The following is a 13,992-nucleotide window of genomic DNA, read 5'->3' on the forward strand; positions in this document are numbered from 1 at the left end:
ATCAATCCGATAGACTCTAGCAGCATAGCCATTAAATCTATTATATTTTTTAATAAAAATACTCACATATAACATTATAAAAAATAACATAAAGTACCACCCTAATATTCATCTAAATTACCTACATATGACCTTATGCTTAAAATATTTTCTAATTTTTCATCTAATTTTCCCACATCTCCATCGTAAAAAATATCTAAAATCACCACTAAACCTGAATATAGCTTACCTACATTTGTCACTACAAAGAATATTCCAAAGCACACCAATATATGATTCTAAAATATTTATTTTTATCATTGTTAATATATAAAAATACCAACTTAAAGAATACATGTATGATGTCTGTCACTATGTAGAGCATGAATACGTGTATGTAGGAAGAGATGAATATCTATTTCCATGTTAAACGCACAGTTCAAACTAATGGTTCAAACATATATGAAGATGTGGTGAATTTTTTTAAAAAAACTATAAATGTGAATGAAAAAAGTGTATAGAGTAGTTGCTAATTAAAGTCTATCACAAAATATTTCGTAAATGAGAGAGAATGCAATGCAAACTTCTTTTATTATTAGTTACGAGCTCTAACTATTTTTTACAGATATAATATTTATGCAATGCAAACTGCTCGTATAGGAACACATGTTGATAGACTAATAGTTTAAAAAAGCAACAAACAACTAACAACGCTTTAACAAACTTTTGATCAGATCCTAGTGAAAGCATCAAATATTTGCGAACCGAGAAAACAAAGAAGCACGGCTAGGTGGCTACCGTGTTGAGTACCCGCGTACCACAGCGTGATTCGGTAACATTTGACCTGAGTGCATCCGACGTCCCGGTCGAACTAATCAGCTAGCGGAGTGCTAGCACTACCTCCATAATGCTGTAGCGGCACCTGCTCCCGTGCCCCCTCTGGTGTGAGCTGGCCTGGGCACGATCCAACTAATTATTGTGGACGTGTGGTGGATCACAGTGAAGACCGAAGAAGATCAATGCCTGGCGCAGCAATTGCCAATGAGCTCACTAGAGCTCTCAAAGTCTATTCCTGTTGCAGCATTTTCTTTCTCAGCTGCAGACAGCGCGGGCGAGTCGCGCCCCACGGGAAAAAAGGAATCATTAGTCAGCGACAGTAATCTTCATCATTAACATATACTACACCTCAAGCCAAGAATCATCCAAAAAGATCTAATCATTCCTTCTCGCTCGCCCCATCATCATTCACTCGCGAATTTCCAAATCCAATTCCATTCCCATTTCCCTGCGCGCACATGCGAGCCCTCGGGGCAGGAGCAGGATGCAGCCGGCAATCCAGGTCCGACAGCGTCAGGTATACACTCATCACGAGAGAATGGGATAGAGAGGAAGAAATCATCGCACCGCCCGTCGCCGTCGGCCCCCAACCCCCACGATCAGACAAGACCAGAGCGCTGGTGCGCCGCACCAGCCGAGTCCAGCCAAGAACTTCACCAAAAACAAATCCCTTTTTCTCCTTTTGTTCCCACCCGGGATCGAAGAGAGAGCCTCGCAACCCTGTCCTTGCTTTCCGGATTAATAGTTCGAGTGAGTGTGTGAACAAACCGACGATTAAATCGCCGTCACCGCCCCCGCTCCCCGCTCCCCGATCCGATCCCGGGGTTCGCACCCGTTCGTTGCTGCTGGCCTGCTGCTGCTTGCGCCACCGCATTTCGCTCCGAGGCGGCGGGGGAGCGAGGAAGATGGCGCCGTAGCGGCGAGACGGGGAGCAGCTGGATCTCTCCTGGGTTGCAGCTGCCGCCGCCGGTCTCGCTGCGAGCAGCATCGCGGCCTCCCCTCGCTTTCACCTTGCTCGTGGTATGCATTAGCCTTTCTCTCTCTGTAGCCTCTTTTGATGGTGTTCTCCACCCTTTCTTCCTGCAAGATTGCCTTTTTGCACTTCTTTTTGGGGGCCTTCTGTCTCTCATCACCACCGTGCTGCTTCATAGCTTCGTCGGCCAATTGGAATTCTTCTTTTCAAAGGTTGCGCCTGGTTTTAGGATCGTGGTTGCTTCACGCATTCAGTTCATGCCCTTGGGCTAAGCAAAATCTGCTCTTCAGTATCTGGAAACAAAAATCTGAAGAATGCGCTTTCCATATACCGTTTTATCAGCCGACGATTACAGCAATCGAGCAATCAATGCGGTTTCTTTCCTGATGGGTTGGAATTCCACCTGCATTTCGTGGGGGCATCTGGGAGCTGGGAAGTGGTTGGGGTTGGGGAGCATCGTTTTATGTGGGTTGTTGGGTTTTCTTGTCACTGCCCCCACCCTTTTCCCTGTCATTTCCCTTCCTTTATTATTGCTGCTTGATGCTCCGTTTCCTAGTTCTGCAAGCAACATCCCATCTGTTCTCCTTCTCCTAGTTCTGCAGGCGATTATCGAGCAATTGGTGAGAGTCCTTAATTAGCTTCTCCTGATTTCATCAACTTCTGAATAGTCCACTTTTATTGTATTGTTTTCGTTTGCTTGTCTTGCACTGTTTGAGTACATTCCTGCTTTTCCTTTCTCCTCTCCTCCCTAAAAATAAATAAATCATTGTCTCTTCTATCTCTGCTGATTGATCATTCTTCAGATGATTGCTTTAGGAGCTCACTTGCTGATTCTCTATATCCTTCTTACTGCACCCCTCATATTCTGTGATCCAAGCAGTTGCAAATCGTGGCCCAAATTTGTGGAGATTGCGCTTGAAGTTTTGCTGCTCTACTTCATGGTTGCTTTCTTTCACCCTTCACTCCCCTGTTCCCTCTTGTTCATAAGGGTGGCAGGCAACGACAAAACACGTTTTCCTACTGATTCATCATGTCAAAAGTTTAGATGATTGCTGTGTATTGTAGTCGTCTTGGGTCGTTACTGGCTAAGACAGTGATCCTTTGTGTGTACTTTGTTATTCTTTCTTCATGCTAAGAATACTTCATTTTCTGCTTGATGTCCAGAGTTTGACGTTTTTGTTATGTTACAGGTAACTGGTGTTAAATTGTGATTGCTTCTTGTTGCTTTCTCACCCTTCACTGCTCGTGGAATTGCAAAGGATCAAAGTGTTCTCTGTCAGAAGTTAAGAACGTCTCTTGTCTTTGGCTTGTTGGCACAATGGCAATGACATCGCCAACTAATACAAGGCGCAAGTATTCATGGTGGTGGGACAGCCACATTTGCCCAAAGAACTCAAAATGGCTAAAAGAAAATCTTTCAGGTAAATTATTTTCTTATATGTCAGACACTCTGAACCCTTTGAATTCTAGGAACTGAGAAAACTGTGTAGTGTTCTTTAAATTTGCAAACAATTATGAATAGAAAGATTGGAACAGGCAAAAAGATTTAAGTCAAATTCCACAATCAGTTCTGTGAAAGTTTAATCTACATAAATGCAGAGTTTAAGTTTTGGGATAATTGACAAAACCGTAACTGATTTAGTTATCTAGATTGGTTGTTATTGGTGGTCCAAAGATTCACATTTCTAATTGAGTTTTTAAATAAGATATTTTATTCTTTTGGTACACATTTTAAAGCATAAAAATATTATTTTGCACTCAAAATTCTTCACACTTTATATGGTTTTTGATTAAAAAAATAATCTGTGGCCTCAATCACCTTTTGCTTATTGCCAGTTTGGCAACACCTTATGGCTCCAAGTACAAATGTGATTAGAATTATGACATACATTTTTTTGGAACTCCTAAATGATATGATCTGAAAATGACTTTGCACTGTGATGGTACCTGTAAAATAGTCATAAGAGTATTGAGAAAGCACATGCATATCTTCAATTGTGGTGTATGACGTTACAAGTTTGGTCTTCTTCAAGCATTATGTCTTGGTTTAGGACTTCAGGAGGCTACTGTAATGAATGACCACATTCTAGTCTGATATCACTTATTTCATATCAATCTAGCAGTTAAGCACTGTGATACCACAATATCGACTTCAGCTGCAGATCAATGCACCTCATTAATGTACAATTTGTTATCCCTATGTTAGAAAATCTAACAAGATTTAGGCTAGAAGGGCTACTTCTCTAGAGTGTAGTACTTGGTCTCATATGATGCCTGCCAGTCATAGACATTTAAATAAGAGTAGAGTTTTTTTAACAGAGCTTTCTGGAAACTGATCGGCGGTACTATCATGTCTGTTTATAGCATGGTACTTCACTTAACCTTTCATTTAGTTGGTAAAGAGCTTGTTTTTTCCTGATAAATGCAGATATGGATAGCAAAATTAAACTGATGATCAGGATAATTGAAGAAGATGCTGAATCATTTGCAAAAAGAGCAGAAATGTACTACCGAAGGCGACCTGAGCTGATGACCTTACTTGAGGAGTTGTACCGTGCATACCGAGCTTTAGCAGAAAGATATGATCATGCAGCAGGAGAACTTCGACAAGCACATCGAAAAATAGCAGAAGCATTTCCTGATCAGGTTCTAATGGACTTGGATGATGACCTCCCGGCTGAAACTGCTTCCATTGAAACTGACATGGACAATCCAGACATGTCTCCATATTTCCTCTCTTTTATCAATGCTAGCGATTCAAAAAAGCGTAACAAAGGTAAGCCTGTAATGTTTGATGGTTAATAATGTAACATTGAAAATATAATCCACATCAAACAAAATGTGCTCTTGCAGATGACCAAGATCACGAGAGGCTCCACAAAGAGCTAGCAAGCTTGTTGGAGGAAAACCAAAACCTCAAGGATCGGATCTCATCCATGCTAGAGCACAGCAACAAGGCTGAGTGTGAGATCCTTTGCCTCAAGGAGTCCCTCGCTCAACAAGAAGAGGAGAAGGAAGCTGCAGTTTCACTATGCCAACAATCAACTGCTAGATTACAAAACCTCAAATCTGAAATTGTGCATACCCAGGAGAAGTTCAACAGGCTTAAAGAGGAGATGCAAACTGTACCGCAGCTTTTGGGCAACGGAGACGAACATTTCTTTCTGCTTGAAAGAGCTAATCAGGACTTGCACTTGGAGCTAGATAATCTGAAACTTTTGTTGAAGCAGAAGCATGACGAGCTAAATGACAAGCAAGCCGAGATGGAAAAGCTTCATATCTCTACAGAAGAAGAGCATCTCAAGCGTATGCAAGCAGAAATGGCACAACTCTCTTTGGAGAAGCAATTACTACTGGCACAAGACAAACTGAGACATTTGGCTCTTGAGAAGCAGAGTGAGGTAAGCAAGAAAAAGGACATTGAAGAAAGCAAAGCTGTGCTTCAGAAAGAATTGGAGAAGATTCTGGAAGAGAAACAAAAGTTGAATGATCAAAGCCACTCTTCTTCAGCAGTGATAATTCGTTTGCAGGATGAGATAATTTCTATGAAGAACATGCAACGAAGACTGGAGGAAGAGGTCTGTCAACATTTGGAGGAAAAGAATAAACTTCAACATGAGCTTTCTCATCTTAAAGAGGATAGGAGTGACTGGGAGAGGAAACACTCTTCAATCAATGAACAAATACAATCCGTGAATTTGAATGTAGAATCGCTACAAGCATTGGCACAAGAGTTGAGGGATGGCAATGTTGAGCTGAAAGAGATTGTCAAGAACCATGAGAGCATTGAACTTCTGCATATTGACAACCTGAAACAGTTGGAGAGGATGTCAGAGACGAATACACAGTTAGAGAAGTCTTTGTCATCTGCAGCCACCGAGCTTGAGGGGTTGAGGGAGAAAAAGGTGGCATTAGAAGAATCGTGTATGCACCTCAAATCCAAGATTGCCACTCATCAGTCTGAGCGAGCTGTGCTTGTTGCTCAGATTGAGGTAGTTTCTCAGACCATGGAGGATTTACTGGAGAAGAATGTCTTCTTGGAGAATTCATTATCTGACGCTAATGCTGAACTTGAGAGTTTGAGGAGGAAGTTGAAAGAACTGAAAGAATCTTCACAGGCACTCCAAAATCAGAACTCTATACTTCAATATGAGAAGAAAACGCTTGCCCACCAGGTATGTCTGAACAAAATATTATTTTCCAACAACCTAATTTAGTCCCAAGCAAGTTGGGCTAGGCTAAAAAAACTATTCTTAGTAATTTGGTTGGCCTTCTTAGTAATACCATTTTTATTTCAGGTTGACAGCATCACTGTCACTCTACTGAATTTGGAAAGGCAATACAAAGAACTAGAAAGGAGACACTCGGATCTGCAGAAGGAGAAGGACTTAGTGCTCGATGAAGTGATTAAGCTACAGGAACAAATCAGGCTTGAGAGGAAGGAGCATGAAGATAGTACACACTCAAGCAACACTCGATTTGATGCTCTACAGGATAAGATTAGCCTATTACTAGAAGAGGGCAGGAATAGAGAGGTGCAGCTTGGAGAAGAGGAGCTCAAGATTGTCAAAGCTCAGGTAGAGATATTTGTCATGCAACAGTGTTTGAATGACATGGCAGAAGTAAATTCTGATATCTCAGCACAGTTGCGAAAGAAGAAAGAAACATGCAAGGTCCAGGAGGGTAAAATGTACAGCTTATCACAGCATAATCAGAAACTAACTGAAGGGATTGATTCAGTGGTGAAAGTGTTGCATTTGGATCGTAAGTATGAATCCTTAGACCAAATGAAGCTTGAAATCATCATGCAACTCATCTTGACTGAGATAAGCTGCCTGTTGAATAATATATCTGATGCCCAGGATGTGAAGCAGAATGAGCTGGTTGAGAGATCACTTGTTGTTACACTTCTCGAGCATTTTGGACAAGAGGTAGCTGACTTGAGGTCAGAGCGGCATGCCTTGAAGCAAGATCAGCAGACAAAGAATGAGGAACTGCTCCAGCTGCAGAGAGAAAAGGAGGAACTTATGAAGATAAGTGATGAGTTCTTGGAAGAGGTAGAGGCTCGTAACCACAAAGTGGATGAGCTGAAGGCTGAGGCGAAGTTCTTAGTTGGAAGGCTGTCAGAACTGCAAGAGTCCAGGAGGTCATTGCAAAGCGAGATGACCAAGCTGTTACAAGCGAACTCTTTTCTGTCAAGTGAATTAAATGACTCCATTGAGAAACAGAAGGTGTTTGAACATGACTTCAGCAATCTCGTTACTGAAGCAGTCAGCAAAGATATCCTCAGTGTGATCTTTAGAAGCCTTCATGAAGAGAGGACGTTGCAGCTGAAGTCTTTGCATAATAATTTTGGCTGTATGCAAACAGCAGGCAGTGAACTTTATCAGGAGATCAAGATGATGAACAAGAGGCTTGGAGAGATAGAAATCGAGAACAATTACCTTGGCAAAGAACTAAGTAGAACCATGAGTGTTTATGGTGGGTCTGTTGTGCAAACTGCTGGAGGAAAAGGGCATCCAGGCCGGAGAGATTCCAGTCTTCTGCATTCTGACAGGAAAACCCAAGAAGATTACCATGTAAACACGGAAGTGGAACACAAAGAATTTGGCGACGCTGATTTTCAGGAGTCAAATGAAATTCTGCAAGAGGAGGTATTTAAGTTGAGGAACGAATTGGAAATGCTTAGGAGCAAGGAGAAGATTGTGTTTGACATCAAATCTTGCGATGAAGAGATCATGAAATTGCTGGCTAATATGCAAATGGCCATCATGAATGCAGCTCTGTTCAAGGAGAAGGTCCTTGAGCTCATCATAACATGCGAGAGTTTTGAGATAAGTGCCATGGTACAGAAGGAGGTGCTGAAGGAAGAAATCATACAAAGAAACTCATATGTAGATGAGCTCAAGGACAAACTGAATGCTGTTGAGATTGAAAACAGAAGACTGAAGGTTGATCTAAATGGTGATTTCACGATGTTAGGATCGTTGCAAACTGAAGTCAGTGCCCTGGAGGAACAAACCTTGTCCCTTGCCAATGACTGCTTGCAACCAAATAAACTCAGAATGGAGGTATAGGTTCCATCTTTCATGTTTTATTCAAGATCTAAGGGTCATGTATAGTTCCTGTTATAATATCATAATGTTATTCTCTAAGTTGATTCTTTTCTACTAGTGACAGTGCAGTAAACTTTGCTATTTTCTCCTTATCATTCAGATTAAGCAAGAGGTCAAATATCCTTAAAATAGTACATACAGTGATTGCAGGACATAGCAGTTCTAGCTCCTGAAGATATGCATGAGAAATCTTAAATTTATACTCGTGCAAAAAAAACTCCTAAAGATACTCATTATATTTGCTTACTATTTTAGGAAAATGTGTTATCACCTGAAGTTTTGAAGACCTCCATGCGATCCAGTGGTGATGAAAATGCAATGAGGATGGTGAAGGACATGGAATTGCAGAAATTGCATGGAACAATCAAAGCACTTCAGAAGGTGGTCACAGATACTGGTGTCCTTCTTGAACAAGAGAGGCTTGATTTCAATGCCAATTTGCAGGAAGCAAAGAAGCAGATTGAGGTGCTGAAGCTCAAGGAGATCTTGGATGATGATATAATTGAAATGAATTATGAACAAATGCTAAAAGACATACAACTTGACCTCATCCAAACTTCTTCGGGCCGTAGAACTAGTCCATTTGGTCAGGAAAAGAAAAGTGTAGCACAAGTAGATGACAAAATGGTCAACCTTCGCGCCATTGTTGGGCCCAGCCGTGGACATATGGCTGTTGACTTAAGGCCACCTCAAAGTGAGTCATTCGGGACAGACAACAACCAAATGGTTGTGAAAGAGCTCAGCATTGACAAGCAAGAGCTACCGAGGTTGACCGCCATGGAGCCACACCAGGAGTGGAAAAACAAGGTTGTGGAAAGGTTATTTTCTGATGCGCAGAGGCTCAATGCCCTCCAGTCCAGCATCCAAGAACTTAAAACAAATGCCGAAACATCTGAAGAGCTTGAACTTGAGAGCGTCAGATACCAAATAAGAGAAGCTGAGGGTACCATCATGCAGCTAATCGATACCAACAGCAAGCTATCCAAGAAGGCCGAGGAGTTCACGTCTGCTGATGGTCTTGATGCGGAAAACACCGACTTGAGGAGCAGACATCAGCGTAAGATCTTGGAGCGTGCGAGGAAGATGTCTGAGAAGATTGGGAGGCTGGAGGTGGAAATGCAGAAGGTCCAGCAGGCTCTGCTGAAATACGAGGAGGAGCAGAGTAGCAGAAAGACTTCAAAAGCCCTGCAGCGGCGATCCAAAGTGCAGCTCGTAGAGTACCTCTATGGTCGAAGGCGGGACAGTCGCAAACAGCGAAGCTCGCCCTGTGGTTGCATGAGAGCGAAAACCATCGACGACTAACTCGCCTTCCACGCCGCTTCTTTTTTAAAAGGCGCAAGGGAAGGTCAATCTTGTCAGCTTCAGAATCGCATCAAATTGTCTATTTTGTTCATGTTCTTTATAGGTAAATGGGTGAATGTATAAGGGTTGTAAATGGTAGCCATGGATAATAACCATCTGTTATAAAGGTTCTCTTCGCTTGTAAAATTATTGCTAACATTTGTTGCTTGTAGCTTCTGATAATGTCCATGGTTGGTTTAAAGTGAATCTTTGTTACAGCAAAAGTTTTTTCCTTAAACAGGACAGGATGAAAGCCTCCTTAAACGAGCTGCAATAACTGATCATTGTTACTTCGTAAGTTGCCACTACTACTTTCTCACCCATTGTCATAGTCTGGAACAATAGCTTGCACCACAGTTTGTTGAGCTTTTCTTTGTGTAAATCTTAATTCCCAATTCTTGCATCCTTAATTCCAGTTATTGCGGTGTTGCTCTAAAGTTCTCAGTTGTTTCTGAATATTAGCATGCAGGCTATTGAGCATGTGAAGGTCAATGAATAATTTCAATGAGATCCGGAGTGCAGCAAGTCCATGGTCTGGTGGATAATTCCATGGCGAGTCAACATCTATCAGGAGTAAGGGGACTTCACACGCTTGCAACCCGTCGTCTTGTGATTGCTGTTTTAGCCATTAGCATGGCATTGACACTTAATCTACAGTAAGCCGGCAGAGGAGATGAATACCACTCGCTCATGATATACGGACAGGGCAATGATATACTCAAAGGAGATAGAAATTAGAAAAGAAAACAACACTCGCTCAGGATCATTGAGAAAAGCTATAACCAAATCTAAATCGGTGGTTGGGATTGGCCTTCTTTGCAGTTAACCACCCTACAGAAATTATTGTCTGCTAGTTCAACCCGTCGTCTTGTGACGACCATCCTGTCCGTGAGCTGCAGTTGATCCATTGTTTGAGCATCCGTGTCTTTTGACATGGTCTTCGTCTTCCCACGAGTAGACCCACCTTCCATCTCCTGACGCTGGACAGGGGCAGGTAGTCCTGCATCTCAATCCTGAAATCCTCCATCCTTGTCGTGCCTTTTCATAGCCTGAGACCACTACCATGAGGTCCTCCATCCAGGCATGAATATGTCAAGCCTAATCATGAGTTAGCTAGTAGAATAACAGCATGCATCCTCTTAAGGATTAGCTAATGTGTCCTCTTTTTCAACGGTTCTGTGGTCAGTCCTGTAACCACACTATATGAAAGACCTTTTCTGTAAACAGCCTTCTTCCAGTGCTTTTTACTGCATCCTTGTGGTGCCAATTGTTTAGTACCTTGTGTCGTCGTTCTAATTACCATGTCAAGAGAGGAGAAGAGATCAACAGACTCGTGTTCTGGTCATTGCATATTGGGAGTTGGCGCACATGACGAGGACTTCGGATTAATCTAGTCTGAGCTAGTCGGTGCAGGCACCACTTGCAAGCGTTTTTGGTAACCTAACTCTCATTGTTTGGACAAATGACGCTATGCTCCTGCAGTTGGAGTTCCCATTGTGTATGCCAGGCGTGCCTTCAGCTACAGTGAACAACGACACACTGCCCGCACATCTCTCTCTCTCTCTCTCTCTCTCTCTCTCTCTCTCTCTCTCTCTCTCTCTCTCTCTCTCTCTCTCTCTCTCTCTCTCTCTCTAGATGCGTGGTCCTGATTTGATGCAGTGAAGTAGTAGTGGACGTTACGTTATTACCCCGAAGGTTACATGCCATCTGCTTGACCAAACCATATATGGCCCAAATGCATGGCATGCACGCTCTCTGACGACCCTGGTCAAACTAGGCCTGGCATGCAGCTAGCATGCATTTGCATGCTTCCATGTTGATCAGGTCACTTTGCTCTCAGCTCTAAGGAACCTCGTGTCCATGCAGAAGGGATCAAATCTCTTGACCCTTCCAAGACCACACCATCACAAGTGCTAGAATTAATAGAATATGAAACGATCATGCGGTGAGCTTTCTTGTCGGGCTGGACCTGGACGGGCCGGTGACATGCGGGACATTGGATGTCACCATGTACCAAACAGATGGGAGAACGCAACCGGCATTCTTCGATCGGCATCGGTTTCTACAATTCAAAGAGCAGCGTGCATGAAAGCTCAGTCTGATCGACTGCTGCTCGCTGCATGCTCTCTGGAGTTCTTGCGTTGAAAGCTTCAGCAAAACCAAGTGAAAATTTTTGTTTAGTTAACATGTAGTTGAAGAGGTTGTAATTAAGAAGGGAAATTCGTTTGGAAAATGCTGGTGAAGCAGGAAAGTTCCGAGAGGGGGGGATGAGAAGAAGTGCATGAGCGGGGTAATAAGCGAGTAAAATTAAACAAGGTGTCGGCGACAAGCGTAGAGGTTAACCTACCTTGGATAAGAATATATAATATGTTGGGGTGCAAAAGGGAGGGGGTAAACATTGACCTAAAACCGCATTTGCTAATGGCTAATGCTCTGATTTACCACAGTACCAAGATTCGGAGCTAGCGACGCGATCTCACCAGCTACCGTTTTCCCTCTCACCTACCGGATTGGCCTCATCAGCTACACCGGTCTTTCTCAAACGCCAGAGAGAGAGAGAGAGAGAGAGAGAGAGAGAGAGAGAGAGAGAGAGAGAGAGAGAGAGAGAGAGAGAGAGAGAAGAGGAAGAGGTGCAAAACATTTTGGTTTCTTTAAAGTGGCAAAGATGTGCGTGCCAACAAGAGATAGAGGTAAGGATCAGGTCAATTTCCAACAAGAAAATGCACTTACTCGACCAGCTTTCAGCATGTTTTCCTCTGACGTCTCCACGTGCTGCGTCCCTAGCTCTCCCTCTCAAAAAAAGCACAGACATCATCCTTGCACACGTTAATCTTTGTGCTTGTGCGTGCAGTTTTGCTAGGTGTGCTTCGCTTGCATTTGCAGTTGGTTCTTGCTCCGATGTGTGAGAATCAAGCCGGCGGCGGGTCCAGATCAGATCACTGTGACTCTCACGGCGCCGGTATTGGGGATAGATGGCCAGCAACAGCAGGCGTTGGCGTCGACGTCGTCGCCGTCCAACATTTCCATCTCAATCTCGTCCTACAAGACAGGGATGGGGATGGGAGATATGACCTCCCACCTGATTCCCACCTTGTGCTGCTACTCTGCCAAAATCTATTGTCCTAGTGGCCAATGCACTTAACCATGCGTCGCTAAACTACTTGGTGTGTCAATTCGACTAGAGGAAAAAAATTATGCATACTGTTGTGACGTCTCATGTAGTAGATAGTACTCCCTCCCGTCACTAAGGTGCAACGTTTAATTTTGGGGTGTGCAATTAACCTACCAAATGTTAAGGCATCAATTGCTTGATGTAGTACATTGTCAATAGCATTTGAAATGTATTAGTAAATCATATAATTTGCTATAATATTACAAATGCAATTCGTAACCAGATTTGTGTTTTGGTATAATGTTCTAAAATGTGCAGTCAAAACTCTCTAATTTTCATCATTACCTTAAGAAAAACTATTTGGATTGATTGTTACATAATACTGTTGAATTTGTTGTGAATTCTTTCTACAATATAAGAATTTTACAAATTTTAATTATTGTCTTCGTATAAAAGGCAGTGGTAAAACTTGCATACCGGAAATATGTTCATGTCCTAAACGTTATATGTCAAAATTGCGTGTTGGAAAGCATGTCCAAAATGATGTACATTTAAAAATAGAGGGATTAGTAAGTGTGAGTGTCTTCCACCAAATGTGATTTGACCAACGAACCCTTCAACCTCTAATAAGATTATTGCGCTTGAGGTCAATCCTGTGATCATCCAATGCCTACTACTGCCCAATTTGAACCTTGTCCATCACCCCCCACCATCTTACCTATGAAGCCTAGATTGCTTCATAGTGAGTTGTTTAAAAAAAATATTACTTCATAGTGGGCCCTACCCAACGATGGGGCTACCAAAATTCAAGTTAGAGAGTGTTTTCTCCTATCTCAAATACAGGTACATAAGACCATCAAATTCAATCTCAAATATGATATATACTTTACTTAATAACATATAAAAAATATTACATCAAATAGATAAAGTAATATTAATGAAAATATTTTTTTATTATGAATCTAATTGTTATATCAAACCTTACTTTGTCAATTGATATGATTTTTTTGGCTATGGATAGGCAAAAACAAAAAGGTTTAACTCGGGTCAAACATAAATGGAACTTATATTAATTCCGCGAAGGTATAGTAACCCATCACAACTAATTTAGTGGCTGAGATTGGGCTTTAATCGCAGTGGACGGCAGGCAGAGTAGGTACTCTCTAGAACAAGATCCAATTCCCTAATCTAATGCTACTTTCATACTTCTTTCGACTCTAAATGTAAATCATCCTAGAACTTCTATGCATCTTTACCCTTTTATTCCTGGTTAATAAATTCTATCACTCTCACAAATGAATGAGTAATATTTTGCAACAAAATGCAGATGCATGGCGGCTCCAAGGTCATTTGATCTACTTTCTTAAATCTTTTTTTGTGAAAAGTCTAAAACAACCTATATATTTTTGGAAATGATCAAACGGAAGGGAGTAGATAAATAAGGATTCGCTCTTATGTAAATGGCAAAGGAAAGTTAATAAACCTGTTCTTGTTACTGTATCATCACCTACTAAAGAACCTTAACCAAGTCAACAAAAAAAGAAGAGCATGATTATATGTCAACATCCACGACCAAGCATAAACTTCTCTAGCTCGGTAGCTTCCTCCAACCCATCCCCTAAATATGTTACACA

At 42.0% G+C, this 13,992-nt stretch overlaps 1 protein-coding gene across 4 annotated transcripts; it reads left to right on the forward strand.

The window, feature by feature from the left end:
• Positions 1 to 1,207: 1,207 nt before the first annotated feature.
• Positions 1,208 to 9,470, forward strand: LOC101764170 (protein NETWORKED 1A). 4 transcript variants are annotated; one of them, XM_004982306.4, is made up of 7 exons: positions 2,293 to 2,409; positions 2,670 to 2,730; positions 2,980 to 3,210; positions 4,218 to 4,565; positions 4,643 to 5,964; positions 6,088 to 7,860; positions 8,161 to 9,207. In XM_004982306.4, the coding sequence occupies exons 3-7, from the start codon at positions 3,108 to 3,110 to the stop codon at positions 9,205 to 9,207; spliced, it is 4,593 nt and encodes a 1,530-aa protein (XP_004982363.1). In that variant the 5' UTR covers positions 2,293 to 2,409; positions 2,670 to 2,730; positions 2,980 to 3,107. The 4 variants fall into 4 exon arrangements, with proteins under 4 accessions (XP_004982364.1, XP_004982360.1, XP_004982361.1 ...); XM_004982307.4 differs by lacking the exons at positions 2,293 to 2,409; positions 2,670 to 2,730 and adding an exon at positions 1,208 to 1,333; XM_004982303.3 differs by lacking the exons at positions 2,293 to 2,409; positions 2,670 to 2,730 and adding an exon at positions 1,376 to 1,836 and having other exon boundaries at positions 8,161 to 9,470.
• Positions 9,471 to 13,992: the final 4,522 nt, after the last annotated feature.

This window comes from Setaria italica, chromosome IX, assembly GCF_000263155.2.
Source record: "Setaria italica strain Yugu1 chromosome IX, Setaria_italica_v2.0, whole genome shotgun sequence".
Lineage (NCBI taxonomy): Eukaryota > Viridiplantae > Streptophyta > Magnoliopsida > Poales > Poaceae > Setaria > Setaria italica.